This window comes from Gymnogyps californianus, chromosome 8, assembly GCF_018139145.2.
Source record: "Gymnogyps californianus isolate 813 chromosome 8, ASM1813914v2, whole genome shotgun sequence".
Lineage (NCBI taxonomy): Eukaryota > Metazoa > Chordata > Aves > Accipitriformes > Cathartidae > Gymnogyps > Gymnogyps californianus.
Genome location: NC_059478.1, coordinates 34,672,868 through 34,696,699, shown reverse-complemented (window position 1 = coordinate 34,696,699; position 23,832 = coordinate 34,672,868). Strand labels below are relative to the sequence as shown.

Sequence of the window (23,832 nt, the reverse complement as noted above, 5' to 3'; positions counted from 1 at the left end):
ACTTTTGCTACCTGAATTCAGAGATGTTTCAGAAGCAGTGTCCGTTAAGGGAGTCCTTCTCATTATTTGGACAGTCATAAAGCAGTAATGAGATGTCAGCCCCACAGCCTGTAGTACTGTGGTAAGATGTGCAAAGGCTGTTGACGGAGCAAAGAAATGCAAGAAAGACTAAGCTAATGAGATGGGAAAAGGAGACTGGGGGGGGGGAGCAAGCCTCCACTCTCCCCTGTGAAAGCACAAAGAATGAAAAGACCAAGTGCCACCCACTGCTTTCGGTAGCCAGAATGCAGGTGCTTCTCCAAGCTGAGGTCTAGGACACTAGTTGCTTGGTACACAACCTCAGAGTATTTTGAAGGCTGACCATTAGCATTCTTCTGTTAAATATCTTCCAGATCTTGGTGGCAACGGGAGCTAACGGTTACCTGAAAAAGGCTGTAGAACAGCTCTCTTTCTGTTTCAGCTACCATCCTTCATGCTGCCAACTTCTGATGCCGCACGCACAGAGGCCCGTGCAGCCAATGTCTACGTAGCGTCTACTGATTTGTAGTATTGGAATTCTGTCAAGACGTGCTGCTTTACTCCAGGATAAGCCAAGAAGAGGTGAGAACAAGAACAACTCAAGAGACTTGAGCTAACTGGCATGAAAGCTTGATATCAGAATAAACTTGGCGATAATTCTGAAGAATGAATTTTGCTATACTTGCTGAGGTTACTGTCAGCAACAGGAGGCAACGGTAGACAGAACACCTCGGGTACCAGAACACCCGGAGAGCTTACCAGGTACAAGGATCAGTTTACTGAAGTTCCTCTAATACACAAACAAAAATGGTCAACAGGCATCTCGCTCTTTCCTGAACTCCTGTAATGTCCCAGTAACACGGTGTAATGCAATAATTTGTCTATCAATACAGATTATTGTGTGCAATAGGATCAGTAGTCTGAGAGCAACAAGTAATTTCAGCTCATCAGAAAAGGGGCCAGTAATACAAAGGAAGAGTTGAGGAGGGGGAAAAGATGATTAAAGAAGAGGGCCTGGTAGCACTGGCAGGAAAATGAAACTGCTTGGAAAAACAAGGAAAAACAAAAATTAAGGAAATTTTCAAAAGTTTAAGTACACTTGGGTGACTTTTCATACAAGCTTCCGAGCTTACCAAAGTGTCCAGCATTGCAGAAGGTTTTAATACATTTCAATATATTTTATTAGAATAACCAATATAGGTGGTAAACAACATTTTCAAGCGTGCAATTCCTCATTAAAGGCTGATCTTCATTGTGTTGAGAGCAATTGCTAAGCAACAAGAATACATACTTTTTCTTTACAGTAGCACTATTATTTACCTGTTTCTAAGTCATAATTGCCAGGATAAAATAAAATGCCAGGGAAGAGGCAACTGTGAAATGTCCTACATGCTGCAGTAGGAAAGGAAGATTTTTCACAGCCCTTTCAGTCGGTGGCAGAGTAATTTGACAATTCTTCCATACAACATGCTCTCTAGAAGCACATTTCGATAAAAACAGTTAGGAAGCTCCTCTCTGGTACTTAGGTCATTGCTCCACCCATACACATTAGCAAGGCATCCCAAAAAGATAATGCCAACCTGACAGCAAATTAATTAGAAAAATTATTTCAAGGGATTGCGGTTTGCTGGTACTACTTTTACTTCTTTCTCAAAGGAAGGAAACCTAGGAGAAATGTATTTTTAATCAAGTACAGAGTCTCCTTTTCAGAAATCCTGGCTTTTAGTATTCTGTCTTTAAAAGCAAAAATAAAGATCTTTTTCAAGCTTTCAAGCAATTTGAAAATTAAGACTACTCCATGTGCCAATCATTATAAAATATAAAACACAGATCCCCCCTGCATATTTTTAATTGTTGTTCAAGCAATTTGCTGTCTAAATGCACACATGTAATATGTGCTCCTGAAGCAATACAGAGAGTCTGTTCCTTTGTACTTGTTAGTCCTGGAAGGACTTGGGTGGTCGCTCATACATATCAGCGTTTGTTTGGTTTAAGTCAGGCATCCGTGCAAACACAGGATTGTAAAGGTCACTTGAGAGAGACGGCCGTCTCTAGAATCTTTATTAATAGTTGAGGATGCACAAGAGAAGGACTTCATCTGACTCTTAGAAGCCAGTATCTTTCTTTTAGACTATAATTTGAACACATTTGATATAAAAAAACTGATTGGGCCTGCTCTCACAGCACTGTTGCTACTTAACATCTGGATATCTGTCAAACGTAGAGGGTAGAAGATGGGTTGGGAGAGGATCTACGATGGACTTCCAGGAAAGAAACTCTAGAAGCCAATTACCTCCATTAGCTCAGAGAGAGATGAACGGGCAATATGATCCTAAGTAGGAGGCAGTGAAATCACTGTCCCCCGCCAACAGGTCAGCTAAATCATAATTTCCATTATAAAAGAAAAGGGTTGAGCAGAGTAGGAGTGATCATGCAGGAGACTAGAAACTGGAATTAGAATTGGGTCATTGAAGCAAGTGATGAGTTCAGGGGAACAGAGCAGTTGAGGAACGTCTGGTTTTGTGAAAGGACAGAAGAACAAGATTTTGAGGAAAAGAGGAAAAGGAAACCAAGGTAAGGGAGGAAAAAAGCTATAAAATGACAATTTTCTCTTGGACTAAACCAAGACAGACATGTGAACAGAGAAAGCAGAGGAAATGAGAAGGTAGACAAGAGAGTCAAGAATATGGGAACAGTCACTTGTACTGGAAAAGAACTCAGTTAAAAAGACTGCAGTAGAGGAGGGAATAAATTTGCGGTGGAAGTGTCACAGGACTGACATGGATGTGATCTTCAGTTCAATGCCTAAGGCAGAAGATGTAATTGCCGAGATGAGCCAGCGTTGGGAATAAATAAGAGCAACGCAGACAATGGGAGACAGGCAAAGATGCGAGGGGGAGGTAAGTGAATTAAACAAAAGAGAAATGTCTAGGAGGAAACTTAGAGCAAGACAAAAAATATATCAATGAACCGGAAGCTGTAGAAAGGTAAGTGGCCAGGAAATCAGATGCCAAGGAATAGTGCTTCAACGTGAACATAGAAGTCACTGTGGATGAAAATGTAAGGATAGGAAACGACAGCCAAGGCTTTAAGTCAGAGCAATGGCTGGTAAGAAAGAGCTGGGAAGGCGACAGTGATGTCAAAAGAAGAGCTGGAGGCAGCATTGCTAAAACCTGGAAAAGATTCCAAGAAAATAAAAAAAAGCTGTACAGCCAGTGTTATACATAAGGATGTGTTTGTGGTGGAGAACTTAAATCTTTCCAGTGATGGAGTTAGTTCTCTAGACACAACAGAAGCGGAGAAAAAGGGAAAAGAAAGGTGAAGAGTATAAGCTGAAGAGACTGGTACGAGAAGAAACGACAAAATATGTACTTCAGGCCTTCTTTATTTCCTTTCTATCATGATGAAGAGGCACATCGGTGAGTGCTACGGATTACATTAGAGGCAGAATCAGTATTAGTTCTACCCCATCCTAGTCCCAATTTTACTTTTAGCTGCCTCAGAGTAGCAGCAAATCTGATGATAGCCTCTACTTAAACATATACCTATGATTGACATTTTAAACCATCATATCAAATTCTGATGCTTTAAAATAGTAATTTATCCTGAATAATTAGAATTCACCATTCTAATTTGAGATGCATTTGATCCACCACATCTTCCTCCAATGCAGTAAAGGAAAGCCACAACACAGCGCAGTGATCAAACCTCCAAAACATGCAATACAAGCCTAGTGCTTAACAATAATATAAATGTAACAGCAAAGAAATATTATCTGGAAGCTGTGAAGAGATGCTGATGTAGTAAACTCCTGCAACCCTCCCTTAATAACGCCTTCTTTAATAGAAGGCTGAGCAAAGCCCAATGCAGGAAAGTCTCTGCGGCTCAGAAGCGGGAGGCTTTTTGGTGCTCGGTTTGTATCTTTTCAAGTTAAAAAAAAGATGCCTGCCTTTGCTCAGTTGCAATGTCTGCTGTCTCACAAGCTAGAGCTTCTAAAAGATGGCTCCATGACAGAAAATTTTAAATGACATGTTTGACAATTTTTCTTATACTTTCCTGAAAGTTTCCAGAATTGAGATGCTGAATGAGAGGCAGAAATACATCACTAATTACTGGTTTGCATGACAAATTTCCCACATTTAAGAGGCAAAAAAAATAACAACAACAATTCACTGCAATTTGTATTACCATTGGAAGATAAGGTTTTCCTATATTTAGTAGTTTAAAATTATATAGTTTGTATCTCCACTCCCACAGATTTAGGGGCCTCTGAAATTTTCTGAAGGGCAGACACTAGCAATTCTTGCATAGGCCTTTGAAGCGATGTTTTGGAGCGCTATACACGGTCACAGAAGACAGAACCACAGCACCTAGCAACCCTTTGGTTTGCAGCGTAAGAGCTGAGCCAACTGCATAAGAAAGAAGCAACTGGAAAAGTCCGTCCTTATTTATTTTAGAGTCAGGACACCAGCACAGAGAAATTGCCCACATCTATGAGCTTAGCAAAGGTTGAACAGGACCCACCCTATATAAAAGGCGACCTTTTGAGCTCTTCCCATTTCATTAGCATCCAGTTGCTCTCAAACTGGCTATTCCTCATTCAATAAGCAGCTTGTATATTAGTTTCTGGTTCAGCACCCAACAATTGCAGCCTCTGTATATGATTTCCTAAGTTTTTAGGTCTTTAAAACATCCAGTACCTCTAAAAAGGTCAAGAAAACCCAGAATACTTTTCAGATTAGTCACAAACAAATGAACTCCACCTTTAAGAAAGATACTTGGAGAGTTTTGAGTGGCTTGGATGCTCATCTGTTCACACTGAATTAGTCATCTACGTCAACCAGGTCATTGTACCATTTGAGTAGAGCACTACAAGGTGTCCTCTGTCACAGAAAAATTATTCGCATTCAGAACGTGGATGAAGAAGTCAGTAGCAACAGTAAGCCTGATGCCTTTCACCTGCCATTTAGTCCTTCAACTGGATTTGGTACATTTTTTTCCCCACAGCAAACCACACCATAGAAAGACAGAGACACAATTTATCTGAGTTTCTTGCACTTTTTAGTATTTAAACAAAAAAGTACAATTTCTTATCATGCCACAATGCCATTTTTTTCTTACAGGTATGTATGTTGTTATCTCCTAGTAGATACATATGAGGAAATAAATTTATATACGGTAAGCCCTCGGGGCATGATGTAAGATACCTTATCCATAATGGTAATTTCCTTAGCAACTTTGATTGTGCTTGATTTAGAGTATTTCTCAGAGAACATTTAAATGCCTTCTATATTATCCATAGTGAGTAATCACATATGTTAGACCAATCTGTATTACTTGTGATTATTTTCTCATTTCAGAGCTATAGATTAATATTTTACAAATGAATTCAATAAGCCAACTTATTCTTCACAGGCAGAGACCTCTGGGGCGTCTCCAGAGAAAAGAGAAGCCAATGCAAAACAGTCTTACGATTTCACACATTCTTTACATCCGACGTGATGAGAAAAGGCTTTGTGCTACTACAGAGACATAGTATGAAGGAATCTCTAAAAAGATATTTGCCTGGGCAAGCTAGCTCACCTCTCGCCAGGCTGTTGTTTTATTCGTTCGGTGGCGTGTTATCTGACTGTGATTAGCATTAGCTGTACCTGTCTCTGCCATGACTTTGCCTGTGACTAAGCACCTCATCTCGCATGAGTCACCAGCATTCGACAGCCAGGATCAGGTCTTTGCTCACCGCTGTGCAGAGATGCCTCTGCGCCCGTGTCTAGATGCCTCTGCAGATGCCTCGGTGCCCATGTCCAGAGGCAACTACGGGCACCAGAGCTACTGGCCAGTATCACCCACTGTAATTCAGTCACAGCTAACCTCCTTGTTAAATACGAAATGCAAACAAATATTGGTATCTCTAATTTTCATGTGACTAGAATGAAAATGACATAATACAATGACAAGTATGAAAAAAAGTCAATACTGCTCTGTCAGAGCAATGTTCTTACTGACAACAGATAATCCTATGTAACCAATTCAGGCATGCACTTTGTCAGGTCATTTGTGCATTCTGCCATACATTCCCCTGAAAAACTACAGTTTGGTTTGGCTGGCAACATCTCCACTCACACAGGCAATGGCAAGGGTACAAAAATGAATGCTTAGCCTTGACCAACCCTCCTCCTCCTTTCAAAGAGAGGATTTAAATCATTTTCATGAGCAAATATATTTCTCTGTTATTGGTCTCACTTGTGATAGCTGAACAGGAACAGAAAACTTCACCATTAATCTGAGTCTGCTTAGGTTTTGTATTTTGCTCTTCCAGATTCTTAGTTCTGCAGCAGTTGACTGACAAAACATCATTCCAGTTTGCATGCAAGTTATTTTAATTACTTTGTGTTTCAGATCATCTACACCTTATCAGCTCTCTCAAACTAAACAGTATCAGGTTTACAATGTGCATTTATTTATAGTTACTTTTCCCCTAAAAAAACCCCAACACAGACAGGTAAAGCTCACTGCATTTACTGTTCAACAGCACGGTTGTAACCGCCAGCTTTGCCAAGTGCCTCATGTTTTGGTGCTGGGAAACAATAGAAAACGCGTTGTGCACAATTGTCAGAATTCACATACAGCTTTGTCCGTTACAGCTTAATTAAAGGAATAAATTCACAGCCAAAACCCTAGAGACCAGCGCACTGCCAGTGCCAATAAAAACAGGGTTAAAGAGAGGGGGTGGCTGTGGCCAGTCCAAGTATATAAGAAATCTCATGTTTTTCTTAACGGAAAGAGAGGGTCCAGCGACGGGTAATGAGCCTCCCAGAGCAGCAGCTGGGGTGAGAACCTGCAGAACGTAACTGCTGGCAGCAGAGGACAACGCTACGTTCCTGGTCTTCTAATTCAATCCAATAATGCTCTCAATGTTATCAGGGTCTCTGTTCAAAGGACCCAGGAAGGAACTGATACAAAAAACAAGTTTAAAAGGATTCCAGGAGGTCAGAACATAACTACTGAAAACACATAAGAGAAGGTCTAAAGGCGTTTGACACCCACCAGTGCCAGGTGGATACGGACCACAAGTAATTTATCGAGATTAGTCAGTACTTGGAGGAGTGGATTTCCAGTTATACTAGAGATGTTCCGGCAAACACAAAATAAGAATCATCATCCAGGGACACGTTTCCTACATCCACACACAGAAGTCGTCACCAGTCACAAACACAAGCCATATCACGTGAGGCTGTCGGGCAGTAGCTGTCTCCTCAGATAGACACAGACCCCAAGCACACGGTACAACTGCAACCACTGGAGACGAAGGGCAGGCTCCACTGGCCTGCCCAGCATCTCGGTCTGGCGCTAACCACAACCACTGAAGACAACCAAACCCAAGGACGAAGGGTTTAACGCTGGCAGAGTGAATAGGTTTATTCTATCCTGACAACAGAAGCACTCCCATCTCAAGGGGAACTTGCCAATCAGGGGAACCGCTCACAGCAGATCAGAGATAATTGATTGTTGTTAGTAAACTGATTTAGTAGCTTGGTTACAAGTATTTAGAAACATGATTTATAAGTGGACTTTGTTGAATTCGGGCTGGGAGATGAGTGCACGGCGTGTGGAATCAAACTCCAAGCATTTAAGCTTCCCAGACACACAACATCTGGGACAGGAGCTGCAGAAGAAGGCCGTCTGTTAAATGGGCATGGCACAATGCTGGCAAGTAGAGTTGCATCCCAGCCCCAGAGCAACCTAAATACACTCATCTTTTCTGTTCCCTAATCCCTTGTCAAATATAACGTTAAGACTCCATGGCTTATTCCCCTACTGCTTGACAGCAGTGTAAGACATGAGAGGCCATATGATGGTGTGCAGGCCATGTGGCACGGCCAAATTGGTACGCTGGCACCAGGATTCACACTTTCTCTTGCACCGTATTCCAGAGCTTCAGCGATAGTTCAGGCATCGCTGAAAAACCACGTAGGCACATGCCACACACACTGCGCTGGTCACCATGCTGCAGGGGCACGACTCTGCCTGCTGCCAGCAAGCATGCACGGAAAGCAAGCTCGGAGGGACTGGAAAACACAGACCATTTTGATGCACATAACATTTACTTTTATTCTGTTGTGGGTTTTAGAGGTACACACACCTTCACAGCAAAATTTAAAACAACTTCTTTGCTTGCACAGCAGCACAAACCAGACCACCACCAGAACCATCGTGTGTAACACTGAACAAAAATACGTCTAATGCCCTGGATCAGCTGAGAACCAGAAGGTAGTTCTCCAGGTAACAAAGCAAACTGGATTTGATTTTTCCTTTCAGATGAAGTTATCATTAGTCAGAAGTTTAAAGATAAAAGAAAGTTGTGTCAAATTCTTGTCTGATTCAGCTTTTATATCAACTGTATTTCCATAATCTCCATTTATTTTATTTTCTTGGGAGGATGAAGTTTGAACATAATATTTCAGAAGCTTCATTGTCTTTTGCTAATTAACAGTGAGTCATTTCTTTCCATCCTAGATACATTTCAAGCTGTCTTATTTCATTCTGGATCGAGGTATATAATTATAACTGAATCATTACAAGCCTTTTTTGTGTGCCTACAGCTACCTCTGTTTGAATGACTAGTATCTCCAGGCAAATCTTGCAGCACCAAACTTCAGGATTACCTTCAATAAAATTACTGGGCTCACCTTGCAATTCATACAAAAAGGGGATGCTATCATTTTGAGCACGTAAGCAGACTAAAATCCAACGAATCAAATAAACACAAACTAAGAAAAAGATCACATCGCAATAACAAAATATAAATTGTGTACCAAAAGACATTTATAAAATAATGACATTTTTAATTCAAAACCTATGACTAATCCAACATTATGTTTCTTCTTAAAATTCCTCTATACCAACTACACCACACATAAATCATAGTTATTCTATTTAGGCCTTCTAGAAAACATAAAAATAAAAAAATATTCCAACTGAGAAGAAGATCCAAGAGCTTCAAAAACTGACAGCAACAGACAATGTCTAAATATAGGCAGTCAAAACACTTATCTGTGTATTTTTAGCCGAGAAAATAACTTCAGTGATAACTCAGAGATAGCACATATTCTCTCTGCAGCGGTTTCTTTTCAGATAGGTTTGCATTTGTACTAGGTATAAAACGAGCAAGCAGTGAGCCCTCTGTATTTGGGTTGCCCATCGTTTTTTCCTATTACGAAGGATTCTTGTGATTTATTTTTATAAACAGATCTCCAGGATTTGTTGCGTCATGTCAGATGGGGACGGGGGTCCACCAGGGACCCCCCACAAACCAGTCTTCTCGTAGCAGAGCCAGGGGAGCCGGCTAACTGTGAGTGCCGACACAGCATCATGGCTTAGTTTTGTTTCTTTGACTGATCCTCTACTCTACATAGTTCCTGGTTAGGAAGAACCACCATCCCCCCAATCAAGCCAGTGAGGATGGGATATTCTCTAGTGGAAACATCTTACTAAGGGAGAAAGTAGCAAAATTTTAGAGAAGACATTTCTCTCAACTATCTCACTACCTACATTTCCTCCTCCACGTCTTTGTGAGGTGTTAAAATGAAGCTGGGGCGGGGGGGGCAACAATGACAACAAATTCAAGGAATTTCCTCTTCCCACACCAGACAAGCAGCCCCTGCCTCCCACCTTGGTGAGCTCAAACAGATTTAAGCCTTAGTGAACTTCTTTATGTAATTTTTATGATCTACCTGTAGACAACATAAGAACTATCTTGCAACAGAACATTTTCAGCTTTTCAGAGACTATCTTGAGGGGTCCCCAGCACTCCAAGCTCCTACCAATTCCAGTGTTCAGCACCAGGAATGAGCCATCCCTAAATGTGCCCGATAATATTTCTACCTACTGAAGAACAAACAAAACCACTGAGCACATGAAATCCTTTAGGACTGTTTCCAGATCTAACACTCTTCACTACTCTCTACATCTTTGATATTGGTAGGAAACTCAGGACAAATCATAGTCAGTCTGATTTTCAAAACTAAGCTATCATATACATTTTCCAGAAACAGCACAGCGTAATTAAAAACTATTTTCCCCATAGAATATATGAGATGTTATGACGGCTACAGCTGACCTCCTTTTTCAAGGTAAGTAAACGCCCCACAGAAATGTGGTACAGGCTTTTGAAATACAGGAAGCATGTTCAATCAGAATAATTGATCCTGCTTTATTGCAACGAAAACTGATGTGATTTATATAAATAATAAACATTTTGGACCAGATGATGTCCACAGGTCCCTCCAACTTCAACTATTCTGTGATTTAAATAATTTTAAATATCGGTACAAAAATCAAAAACATGTTTTTAAGTGTGGTTTCTTTCCTCCTAGGTTTTTATTTTTCACATCATATGGGAAGCCAGGTCATCTATTTTTTTTCTATTCCAAGCTTGCAGCGTATTTTTTCAGTTCTTATCTAGTTGAATTTGAAATGATCTAAGAAATAAGACTTCAACCTATTTCACAGGGTATTATCCCACAGTCTGAAACAACATTTAAAAATACAAAACAAAAAAGCCCCCCACTTCTCCAAAACAGCATTACTCCTGAACTTCTGGGTTTCATCTCACTGTTCCTACTTAAGCTTCCTATTACCCTAAATATTTCTTTTCATTCCGTGGGATTTACAGATTTCAAATATGTAAAGGAGTGATGAGGCATATTACCTTCTGCTTAGTTTACTAGCCTGACTACAGTTTTATTATCCTTTTTAATCCTCCATGCAAATCTCCATCCCCTTTATCATTCTAACTTTCCACATCTATCCCTCAATTAATTACCACCAGCCTAACAGCTTCACAGTGGCTACGAGCCGGCCCTAGCTGAAGTCAGCATTTCTGCTGAAGGTTTGGTCTCAGACTCAGTTGCTCAAAATTATACTGATTTTTTGTTTTGTTTTGTTTTTCATGTTGTGTCTAATTTGCTGCCCACGATCACCATCTGGAGAACAACATGCAGTACTACAAGCATAGATTTCACACCGCATACACACGCCAGCCCTCACCGTGCATGCACACTTCAGAATGCAGTAATGCACTCACACACCCTTCTTTGCATACCCCAACTTCAGGAAGATTTTCAGATGGACGTGGAAAATAGGATCAATCCCTTAATATTTCCTTTTTAGATTCTGACCACCAACCTGTACAATATTCTTCCAGAAGAAAGCAAGCTATAGACGTGGTTACTGACAAATGACTAGCAATAATAGAGCAAGCTCACAGCGTGGTGGCGCAGCCCCCCCCGGGCCACGTTGCGATGTCAGGACCAGCCAACATTGCGTTCTTGTGCAGTGAGTTGGGACAATCTGGTACTTTCTTACCCTGGCCATGGTACAGTGAGTTAGGACAATCAGGCACTCCCTAACCGTACCTGAAACTCCTGCTGCTTGGATCATGGCCTGCCTTGGAGGGTGCCAGAATTACCTGACAAGAATGATGGCCAGAATGGAAATACACTGACCAAAGTCAATCATCTTGCGATCCCATAAATAGTGATCCTAAGTGAGACCCTTTGAGCTCTCCGGGATCGCAGCAGGCTGTGACCCAGTATCTCCCCCTGAGTTGGGACGCCTCTCAGGGTAGATTTCATGAGGATTTTAAGTAGTAGATGTCACAAGGATTTCAAAGAGTAGATTTCATGAGGATTTCCAAGATTGTCTGCTGATAGATGCCGACGAAGAAGAAGGAGTCAAAGATCATCTGCTGACAAACGCTGATGAAGGAGAACAGTGAGTAATTCACTACAACTGGATTGCGCGAGGTTTTTACAGATCATTTGGTACCAATAATTTATTACAATTGGCCAAGAGAGAAAAATCTTTATTATAGGTTAACCTCTATATCTGTGTGTGTGTGTGTTCGTGTGTGTGTACGATTTGATTTAGTAAACTTTATAGTGCTGACAGCAAACTTTATTAAATCACTCTGATAATTGACTGATGATTAAGTACTGTTAGAAATCATATAACCTAATCTTGTGATTTACCGTAATAGCGTTAATAAATCTTAAATCGCTGCTACCTTAAAGTTGTGTAGGATCCATAATCACTCATTCCCCGATAAACTGACATAATAATTTAACGGGAGATTTTCCTTACCCTCTGTATCCCTTTTATTAGGCATAAACCATTGTCCAAGCGTGAGACTAAGTTTGGATCCAGCCACACCTAGACTCTTCTCTGAGATGGAGTTTAGAAAGCAAGGGGGTGCATTCTGAACTTTGTGACTCAATGGGAGGTTTTCCTTACCTTTCCATTAATTCCATTAGACATAAATCGTTGACCAAGTCTGGGACTAAGATTGGATCTAGCCGCACCTAAGCTCCATTAGGAGTTTAGAAAGCAAGGGGGTCCACTCTGAACCTCATGACTCAACGGGAGGGTCTCCCTTACCCTTTGGAGTCTCCGGTCTCTGTGTAAATCATTCCAAATCGATTCTAACTCGATTTTCCATTGTATGTTTCTCACATGTAGTAAGTAATAGAGTGAACCTTGTCATCGAACTTCGTTAAGTTGCACTTTTACAAATTCATGTTAACAAATCACTTTTGCTAATATCTTTGACAGTGATTCTTTAAGTGATATAAACCACTCCATTCATGACACACAAAACACCACAGTTTGCTCATTAATTATGAATGCTGTAAAAAAAAATATTACCTTAAAAAGTAAAGACAGACTAATGGTTAATTTTTTTTAGTAAGTGGCAAGAATGTGACTCAAATAGCAACCAACTCTGTTAGACAACTTCCTTCAAACCTAGTGAGTTCTCACTTCACTCTCACAGAAGAGCGAGGTAGCTTTTGCACTGGACAATTAGCAACATGCATATTTCAAAATAGCATTTAATACCATAGTCTAAATGTTTAACAGAATCTCTATGCCCTGAAAATGTGCACTCCTTACTATATTTAGTATTAACCATATCAACTCTTAATAGAATTCTTAAGGCTTTTCTTTCCTTACGCTTTGGGACTCATCATAGAACTTATTTTTGTTTCAACATAGAAACTTGACGCAAAACTGTCAAAATGTCACCACAGACCAGAGTCAAATGTGTAGAAATGGTGTAAATCAGAAGCTAGCTGTCAAACCTAACCCAGGAGCTGGTAAGTATCAAAAAATAGAGTCAGAGAACTATTTTGGATGCTCTAAGTGTAGCTACAAATATATTCTTCACACCCTCGTTCTTCCCTCTTGCCTGGATTTATTATCACAAAGCTTTAGTTATAAAATATGGAGCAGGATTGTGGAAAACATTTTAACAACTTCTATGAAAATATGGACAAAATTTGTGCAAAAGAAGCTTCTACATTCAGATTGCCACTTGAAGATCTATATCCTATATACCTCTTCGCTTGTATGATTCATGAAAGCTATTTCGTATGTGTACTGCCTTGCCATTTTCACACAAAATATTATTACATTGCAGCTGGCTTAGAATTATTGCTTTGGAGTCAGCCTGGCCATTTTTTTCTTTGATGGTTACAGATCTTGTCAGACCAGCACCGGTCTCAAGAAAACACAGTTCTAATAAAAAAATGAAAAAACCCAACAACTCAGGAGCATCTTTATCTTTTAGGTTCTCATGTATCTTTAGTTGAAATATCTAAGTCATGGCTCACCCTCTCACGGTTCTTACTTTTGTATTACCACTGGAAGTTAAATTTAAGGTGATTTCTGAAAAAATGTGGCAGCAAAACTACGTACAGAAGGAATAGGCTTATTTTCCTCTACCCCTCCCAAATAATATGTTCTGTATTTGGACTCTGTTATTCTTTTCTTCAAACCACAGTTACTGCAATCCCAGGAACAGCTAAATTTCCACAATCAGTGCCTTCTTAGCACACAGTCTGTAGCACAGCGCTGATGTTGCAGGTTGAATTTTGTACCATTTCAGTGATGACAGAACCAAATTTCACCTAACCAATAATGAACAATATTTTTAAAAGAAAACAAAGCACTGAAGCTGCTGTAATATAATCTGACTATATTCTCCATTGATAGGTAAGGTTTTGCAAAGAGCTTGGTAACATCGAGAGCTGTGCAAGATGCATGGGTAGTAGCGGGAAGCACTGTATTTCACAGATGTGGCATCTCCTAAATTGCTCCAGGAAGAACCACAGATATATTATTATTATACGTAAACTCTCTTCCAGGATTTCAGTTTAGAAATCTCATTTGATAAGAGAGATATTTGCCATTTGGCATTTTGCTCAATACAGAGCACAAACAGCGAAACGCTTTGCAGCAATGGAGATCAGAGTGAGCCTAAATAAACCATCCAGAAGAAAGCGAAACAGTATTCCAGCACAAGAACAATAAAAAGATAAACAATGAGCGTATAGCGAAGATTTTGTGCCAACAGGAAATGGAAGAACTGGAAGAATGGCTCAGCAGAATGCACACCCCAAATATACGCAGTGAGAGTTTCCGCGGGGATTTAATCTGGTGATCGGGTTTTGATTTATCCCTGACTCTCCAGAAACTTTGTTATTGTTGTTCTGGTTAAGATGATAAATTTCTACAAAGACTACAACGGCTTGCACAAATAGGACAACAAAACCGCAAACTGAAGTGACTTCTTTGTTCAGTATGAAATGTCCATGGAAAGCCTCACTTCCACCCTACCTGCCCTAATAAAAGAGACAATGTCCCTTATAGAAGCTTTGTATGTGTTTCTGAATATACACTAAATATAACAACGTAATGAGGAACCTGTATATCAGCATGAAAAGTTAACTGTCATCATGATATCGCTAGGAAGCTCTTTAACAATCTTCCAGTCATTACAAAAAAAGATGATAGCTACTATGCACACTAGACAAATGAAATAAAGACATTATTTCTAGGAATCATGTTTCATGTCATAATAATGAGGTGTTTCACATCTGTCTGTGGGGTTTCATATGCACAGAAATAGAGTACAGAAAGCTCAGGTAAACCTACACACTTCTGAATGAGTCCTATTGATCTCCTGTAAAAAGCTCCTCCAAGCTACAACTCTATGAACCCTCTGGAAAAAAAAACCATACTAAGTGAATGTTAAACAATTTATATTGGACACATAAGAGTTATGACGACTTACCTTACGGAAAACGTAAATCTGGACCTTACGTTGTTTATGCATTTTAGTTGTGTGGACCCCAAACGTCTTAGACCAAGGCCATTTACATTTAAATTTCAGTGAAGAGTTTCCTTTTGCATGATTCACTAACTCCACTGCCATAACAGTATCAATGAACTCGATCTTGTACAAGCTGTAGCAAGGCTGTCTACCTTTGGGAGCATAAATAGAGGGGAGGAAACCTCTGCATCCTGAAGCTAAACCCAGGGAATAAATTTAGTGAACAATTTCCATAGCCCAGAGACAGGAGCCTAAAGCAGTGCAACCTCAATATTCGGTGCTGCATTAATGGGGCAGATTTGTGGACTAACGAAGATACACACCACACTTCCAAGGAACAGCACACTGCCATTACCTTCCACTGAAATGCTGGGAAACACAAGACAACTGGCAGAAGACAAATCAAGAGAGATTCTGACCAGACATATGGAGACTTTTTTCTGCGTTGAGGACAGTCACACAGTGGAACAGGTTGCCCAAAGAGGATGTGAAGTCTCCGCCCTTGGAGGTTTTCAAGATCAGACTAGATAAAGCCCCTTGAGCAACCTGGTCTGATCTCACTTCGAGCAAGGGTTGGACTAGAAACCTCCTGAGGTCCCTTCCAGCCTGAATTATCCTATAATCCTATGAAACTAAGAGTTGGATACTCTTTTCACAAGGAATATCCTCTTTCCTGTCCCAGTCTGAGATGTACACTGAGATGGCATTAGGCTCCCTACATGTAAAGCCTTTTTTTTCTCCCCCAATTGTTTAAAACATGTTAATTTTCTGCCTGTGGCCTCAGCATTTTTATTAAAGCTCCAAGAAAAGACACCCATAAAGTGAGGTGAAAAAAAACAGACTTACAATATAAGAATGGTCTTACTGGTCAGGCCAATGGTACATCTAGCCCATGATCTTGTTTCCCACAAGATATCAAAAGCACAGAACAAAAAAGAACAGAAAGCGAACATATATGATACTTCCCCTCAAATATTTTCCCAGTCCTAAACAACTTGCAGCTCAGAAGCTGAACAAGAGATGGGGTTTATGTATTCAGAAGGAAACCACAACAGATTACTCCTCCAAGGATCTGTTAGGCTTTCCCTTGAGCCTGCTCAAACTCCTAGCATCGACAGTATCCTACGGCACAAAGTTCCACAGCGTAACTAAACTGCATAAGGAACCACCTCCTTGCACTTACTTCATGCCTGCCATACCAATTTATTTGATGGCCCCTTTTTCTCATATTGAAACGGACAATAAGCAATAGATCAACTACCTCTTCTCTTCATACCATTCATAAGATCTTGGTCCTATCCCTTTGCTCAACTGTGTCTTTTCCATGCTGAAGAGTTCGAGCCTCCTTGGTCAATCCCAGTGCAGAAGCTGTTCCATATGTTTGATCATCTTAGAGGCCATTAACTCTTTTTAGTTCTGCTATACCCTTTTCTGAGAGGAAGGACCAGAACTGTACACTATATTCAACATTTGACCAAGTAATGGGTTCCTACCATGGCGTCCTGCTGTTCTATGTTTTATCCACTATTCTTTTCCTTCAAATCTTTAACAATTAATTTGGTTTTTTGGCCATTAATAAGCACTGAACTTGCAACTCTATTGGACTTCTATCCTATACCCAGGATCTTGCTCCTGAGTAGTAATATTGTTTTGCAGCTACAACTCTTTCATGCTCAGATATATCGCTTTGTATTTATCTACACTGAAATTTTCCTATCACTTTATTGCCCACTCACCGAGTCTCTTAATGCTCATATCATTCCAAAGCTGTTTCAACACAATGGCACACACGGGGCTTACACAAATATAACCTGCATCTAGGGTATATTTCATGCAGAACTGAACCACAATATAGAAGCCCAAACAGTTTGAGGACCAGATCTCACTTGCACCGCTCCTACACAAAAAAATCTCAATCATGACTGTGCTCCCTGAAAGCGTGGTCAGGCCCCCAGTAACTGGAAATTGCATAGGTAAGGAACTGCCTGGCATGGGGTAGAGAACAGTGCTAAAGTCTACTCAAAAGCCCCTGATGACTAGAACTTAAACAGAAAATGGGAAAGATCAGAACAATTTTCTGCCTAGCTGTAAGAGCAGTCAATCTAACTGGTGCCCAAGTCAGAAAGGTGAGGGGGATGCAAAGATGCGCGCGTAACCACGTGTTGGAAGAGCACTCTGCATCGCAGTCACACTAACCAGCAACACCCGCCTCGCTACGTGGCTGTAAACAGATATGACAGATTCAAGCAAAACAGAGAAGTTGGAAGCTATCTGCTCTCTTATAAGAGATTAACAGCGGCAAAGAAATAGCAGTAACCTGAGTATCAGTTGTAAGTGGTTTCTCTTTGACTGGCATAACGTTCAAGAAAAACACATGTTGTGCGACACAATACGCATACATTGATTCTCCTGTAATGGAAGAGAGGAGCAGCAATGCCCCCTTGTGTTACAAGGGAAACTAATGATAAATCCATTGCAATTCCTTGCATTTTCCTAAATCGTGTGTGAAGGTGTATTCAAAGATCAGAACTAATTCATTCTTAAAAGCACACCTTACGAATAGGCTCTCAATTGCCTTGCAGGCAAGATTACAAATTGCTGCAGGGACACAAAAGGGAACATTTGTAAAATGCTCGTAAAGGTAAACTAACCCTTTTATTGTTGAAATTCACAATCCATCTGAAATTAGATAACTAGTTTTGTTAAATTTATCCACAGCAATTAAATGCAAAAATTGAAAAAAAGCTCCTGCTAATTCCTCTTTGATTTCTGTATCTCATCTACTCAAGCGCATAGTTTAAAAATCCTATTTGCAATAGGAAAACTGTTTTTAAAAGGACTCTAATATAGAGGACATCCCAAATTCATTTAATTGTTCAAATGCAAACTGAAATGCCAGCTCTGAAGAGGGCTGAGCTTAACAGAAGCTAAAACCAGACTCAAACTTGGAAATAATGATATGAACACGTCTTGCAGTCAGCAAATGAAATTGAGAGTGGAGCATTTAAAAACTAGAATCTAAAGCACACTTGAAATCTGAAGTTGAGAGTACAGGTTTTAAGGGCACATTGCAATGCCATTTCAAGATTCAGACGGCAAGCTGGACATCTAACCTTATTTTGCCATTAAAATCTACCATTGCGATTCCAACGCATGAACATTTGGGGCTTTGTCTTCCTCTCCTCCTTCTAGATGAATTTCCTTGGTTTGGCACTGAACATTCAGTTTCTGGTTTGGAACTCACCTCTTAGCAACCCCCTTTCAATCAGCTCTCTGATAGCTTCTTTGGGACTTTTCTTGAGTTTAACATCAGATTCAAATGCTTTTCCAAGCCTTTCTTCCAACACTTGGATAGGAAATAGCCAGAGAGCTAAAGCCTTTTTCCTCAATCTGTTGTAGAAGAGTCTACCATCATCCTGAACTCTTCTGTGGGTGGAAAGCTAGTAACACAAATCCTCTGGCTGAGATCGGAATTTACGACACAAAAGTTTCACGAAGATGCACAAAAAAGTGAACAGAAGAGGTTTTAACAGAAGTAGAATTTCAAAAAAGGCAATTACTTTGTAAACACCTTTCAAAAAAAAGAAAAAAAACCAACCCGAAACCAGAAAACAACAACAAAAAAAAACACCTAAAAAACCCAACTATGTGAGATTCATAACAAAGGGAAATAACCTACCAGTCTTGGTAAGTGGTGATTGCAATGCTTGGAGGTGTCAACAAAGGCAGAGTTGTTGGTCTACAGACAATGTCTCTGTCAGGTGTCCTTGCTTTTTCTGTTTGTCTTTGGGATAGTGGTGGTAACTGCAAATTACCAGAACAACATCTTCTTCCTCTCCAGAGGTCTATGCCCAGAGCATGGCTGGAAGTACTGTAGGACTTACTCAGCCCACACTCCAGGTAATCCAGAGCATTCTGCAAAGACAGAAAAGCCACTGAAGTTCTGCAAACAAATGATTTCCTCCATGAGGATAAAACACATTCAATTCTTGTTCTACAGCCACAGCTACTCACAAAAGATAACTGTATGATGAAATCTTGGCAGAGTCTGACTGCGCTGCATTGTTATTTTATCAAGTTATGAATGAACTTGAAAATTCACTCATAACTTGTCTAAGCTAAAGTCAACAGCTAATTCTAATCTAACTGAACACTTCAATAATCCAGGTCACTTTGGTGATATGTTTAACTTTTCATATTTTAAACTTTTTCAGAGAACATTTCACTCAACATCCATCTAAAGTATCATTCCTCTCCACAGCACAAACACATTGGCTTGCCACTTTTTTTTGAGGAATCACCAGGCAGAGCAAGGTGCCAAGAATACTGGACTTAGACACATCCTGAATCACCCAAGAGCTATTCAGTGAGAGGAACTCCCAGCTAGGCTACCCTACCCTATGTCTGGCATTGCTAGCAGAAATAGTCTCAAAAAAGGTTTTAACCAGTTGAAGCAGTTTTTCCTCTTCTAGTTTCTACTGATTTTTATTTTAAAACATCACCATGATCACAGACCTGGCTGTCAGTCTTCTCAAATCCCAGCCAGTTCTCCCACAGCAGAACAGCACTGCAAGAGGGTTGTCAGTTTTGGTCTTACTCAGAGAATTTAGCTAGTCAAATATAGTTGTCCAATACAAATGAGAATATTTCTGTATTGTCTGTGATGAGCTACCAGCAGAAGCTGGAGGGTTATCATAATCGGTATATATATCTATGGCAACCCCTTTACACTTTTCCTCTTCTACCTGCTCCTGAATTTTGATCTCCACCCTGCTCTCTCCACCCTTCACAGACCTTTCCAAGCCCACCTTACAGCCTCCCCAAATCCCTTGGTTCACTTTCCCTACAAACTGCTACCACTGTGCTCTCCCAGCCAGCACTGAGTGACTGCAAAAAATAAGAGAGTGGTTTAATTTTCCATAATTGGTTATTAGGTCCTTCATGAACAACTGCAAAGTAGCATGAGTCCTCCGTTGCCTCACAGTTTCTAATGGAAAGTATGTTCTCCATTGTCATGAGACTATTAAACAACTCTGTGGTACTGTCTACTCTCTTACCTCAGCAAAGAATCTCAACATGGGAAGGAAAGACAAAACTGATGGGAGAAAGGCATACTACCAGTTTTCTCAACTTTGCCTACTTGCTTGCTCATCCCACAACCATGTGAAGCATCCAGACAGGAAACAACATGGCCCACAGCTACTTTACTCCTTGCATATAGCCTGAAGTGCTATAAGGCATGCTGGTGCAGATTCATGAACTTACTAAGGCATCAAAATCATAATGACCTAGATAGAAGTTTAAAATATTTGGCATGTTGTGTTTCCAAAAATATGCTAGAGATCTTCAGTGATCCCAACCCTACTCTTTCACAGCAAAAAACCAGGTCAAAAATACTCCTAGGAACCCCAGAAAGGAAAGCCTGCCTTCTATATGAGGATCTGACTTAACCTGCCTTTATTAATACTCTTTATAAGACTGTTTAATTTTTTTGTTATTATTTAAGAAGTGTACAGCAGAGTATTCTAGCTTCCCATTAGATTTCAGATGCCTGCTTTTATTAAAATCAGCAAGGACTGAGTGGAGCCAGCATCAGGCTCAGGCGACCTGACTATGAAGCACTGCAACACGTGGTCCAAGAGTGTAAAAGAAACACTTATTTATCGAAGGAGTGCTATAGGATACACTAACTATTGGGTTCCACCCCTTCACTGTATTTTCATATACATTCCACGCGGTTTTCCATCTTTGGCGAGCCCCAGCTGTGACAAACAAGACTATTAAGGCTGCGGTTATCATGCCATCATTACAAACTGATACATTCCTCCAGAGAACAGGAACTGGATTTTAATTAATAGGGGATTATGGTGATGATTAGCAAGTGTAGCAATGGCATAACACACGCATCATCACATTAGGTGTTCAGCAACTACAGTGGGGAGAGATGCTGAAACACACATAAGTACACAAGTACAGCACACGCACAAAGATGGGATCCAGAACAGAGCTTCCATAAGGTACGTAAATGTTCCCTGCTGCCTGCCGGCATGACGCTGACCAAAGACCAGTAAAGTATACGCTCTGCATAAGACTCCTCTAAACTTCTCATGGTGTGAGGGTTGGTTTGTTTGCTTTTAAATGTGCCGGGCTTAGTTTCTGCTTATTATATGAGCTGCAAACAACTCTAAGGAAATCAATGAGTAACCAAAGAAAAACCAGCTGATACTTACAGAATAAGACAAAACTAACTTTTAATCTCATTTTCATAAAGTACTGGGGAAAATAAAACATGCCTTTAGAAGAAACTTACCTCATCTGCAGTTACTGTCATGACACTTCTGCTTTTCTTCATTATTGAGATTAAAGTGCACCCCGTTATAAAAAATTCTTGTTCAAGCCAATTTCTTCAGACAGGCAACCTGAAAGAAAAAATCATCTTTTTGAATAACAAACTGGTTTTGATAACAAACTATGGAGCTGACTGCTAACATCACAGCTGATGGATAACTTACTGCCCATTTTCATAAAACGCTTGGCAGCATACGTTATGCAAGTGTAGCTCTCCACTAGTGAAAGGACAATTTAATATTTAGTAAAATCATGTTAAAAGTAACCAGTATTCACAAGACTCTGCAATCTAAGCAAGCCTTGAAACATGTCTAGTAATACAGGATCAAAGCTAACAGGTTCTACTTGCAGAGAATTTTTCTTTAAATGAGCCCTTTTCAGAGGTACAGCATAGAAGGTCTCCAAGAACGGCTTGAGCTAGCTCTCATAGAAGAAAAGGAATTGCGTTCGTGTGCAATTCTAAGATTTAATCATAACTCACAAAACATTATTTATTATTACACTGGCACGCACACACCACTTCAGCCACTAAATTACAGCCTTCTGTAGAGGGTGACACCGCAGCCACTTTGAACCATGCAAGAGTGCGAAGGGGAATGAAACACAGCCGAGCAGCTGAAGCAGCAGGGGAAACAGGCACATGGGAGTATTCCCAGGAGTGTTCCCCTTGGAGTGTTCCCAGGCCCCCTACTCTTTCTTGCTGTGGATTTAGAGCTCATAAAAAAAGCTACATTCATGATTATATAGAAAGAACACTGAAGGTTGTGGATTTCTTCTTTTCTTTCCCCGAAGAACAGGTAAAGCTGGAGTGCCACTTTTTGTGTGCCGACAGATTTTCTCCCCTGCTTGGAAGGATTATCTTTGAAGTAGAAGCCTGCTGAAGGGCCACTGTTCATAAACTTTGTTGGTGAAGCCACCACCAAAAGCTGTGCAACGGTTTCGGGCTTGGCGATGTTAGACTTCGAACATGATGTTCACTCTGAGAAACCAGGGATTTTAAACTGTATTCAGATCACCTGTTTGTGCAGTGCAAGTTCAGGGGAGCAATAAGCAATTCAGACTGCCTGCAAAAAAGGCCTGCCAGACCCTGGCCATCCACCCAGCTGATGAGGAGCAGATGTGGCATCAAAATTAGGCACCTAATTCTCTTCCCTGCCACTACCAGCAGTCGGGGTCCCAGAAAGCAGGCAGCCTGCACCGCTCACTTTTATTGTGAGGTTCAAGCCCCAGCAGCAGGTACCAAAAGCCATCTTCCACAGCAATTGCTGGTCGTACAAACCTGTTCTTTGGTTCCCACCCCACAGTGAATTCAGGAATCTGCACACTCAAGTGTGGCAGCTCGGCTTGGCTTACAGCCGCAACACAACTGTGCCATCGAAGGTGCAGATTCAGCTTAGTACCGTTGTGCCCAGGTTAAATGCTATTTAGCTTGCACCTCTACCTATTTAAATCAAAAAAGCTTAAAGAAAAAAACCCACACTAACTCTCAGGCATAGCATCTGAATACAGCGTGGTGCCTCTGATCACAGAGGTCTAAGGACATCGCAGTCTCCAGGAGCCAACTGCTCATCTGCTCTCCCATGCACAAGCCAAGTGCTGTAACGAACCTGCTTCCCTCTAAACCAGATCACTCTGGGGAAAAAAGAAAGAGACAGAGAGAAAGAGAACAAAAACTCAAAGGAAACACTAACACACAACACCAGCACTGTAGCTGAGTCTGGCTGCAGTTCTGGCTGTGGCACAGGCACTTCCAGTTGTTTTCATTTCCTTAGGGTTCATGCATCCAACACACATATATCCCTTCATTGCCAGCCAAAGAATTCGGAGCGCTCAGATCCATGCCAGACATAACTCACTGCCATTTCAGCACAAGTGCCAGCACACAGGGCTGAACGCTTTATCCTGTATGAAACAGCATTGGAAAAGAGCTGAGGGATTTATCTTCTAAAGCACCTCAACAGCTTCCCTCCCGAAAAGGATGAACAGGACCATCCAGGAGCAAAGGACAGAACACAACAGAAAGCGCTCTGCAACGCCTCCCCCCCGGCTTGCTCTCCTCTCAGCACCCACTGCTGGCTGTCACCAGAGCCAGGCCAGTGGGAAAAACAGATTTATGGCCTGATCAAGAACCCTCTTCTTACAAACAGGCCACGTGCATGCACCAGCTAAGCAATCAGGGTGGGTTTAGGCGTTAGAGCAGTGGAATGGGTATTAAAAACCTGACACGTGGCAGCACAGTTGTGTGGCAACGTCACTTCTCTCTGCAAACCTTATCTAGCTTTTGATTCATATCA

At 40.8% G+C, this 23,832-nt stretch overlaps 1 protein-coding gene across 1 annotated transcript in view; it reads right to left on the bottom strand.

Moving 5' to 3' along the window:
• PDE4B (phosphodiesterase 4B) overlaps positions 1-23,832 on the bottom strand; it is a 219,695-nt gene that overhangs the window by 172,129 nt on the left and 23,734 nt on the right. Inside the window, exons 2-3 of the mRNA XM_050900637.1 lie at positions 21,501-21,609; positions 18,870-19,105 (exon numbers count right to left, since the gene is read on the bottom strand). Coding sequence (XP_050756594.1) covers positions 18,870-19,105; positions 21,501-21,542 — 278 coding nt within the window. The 5' untranslated portion in view covers positions 21,543-21,609. The remainder of the gene's footprint in view (positions 1-18,869; positions 19,106-21,500; positions 21,610-23,832) is intronic.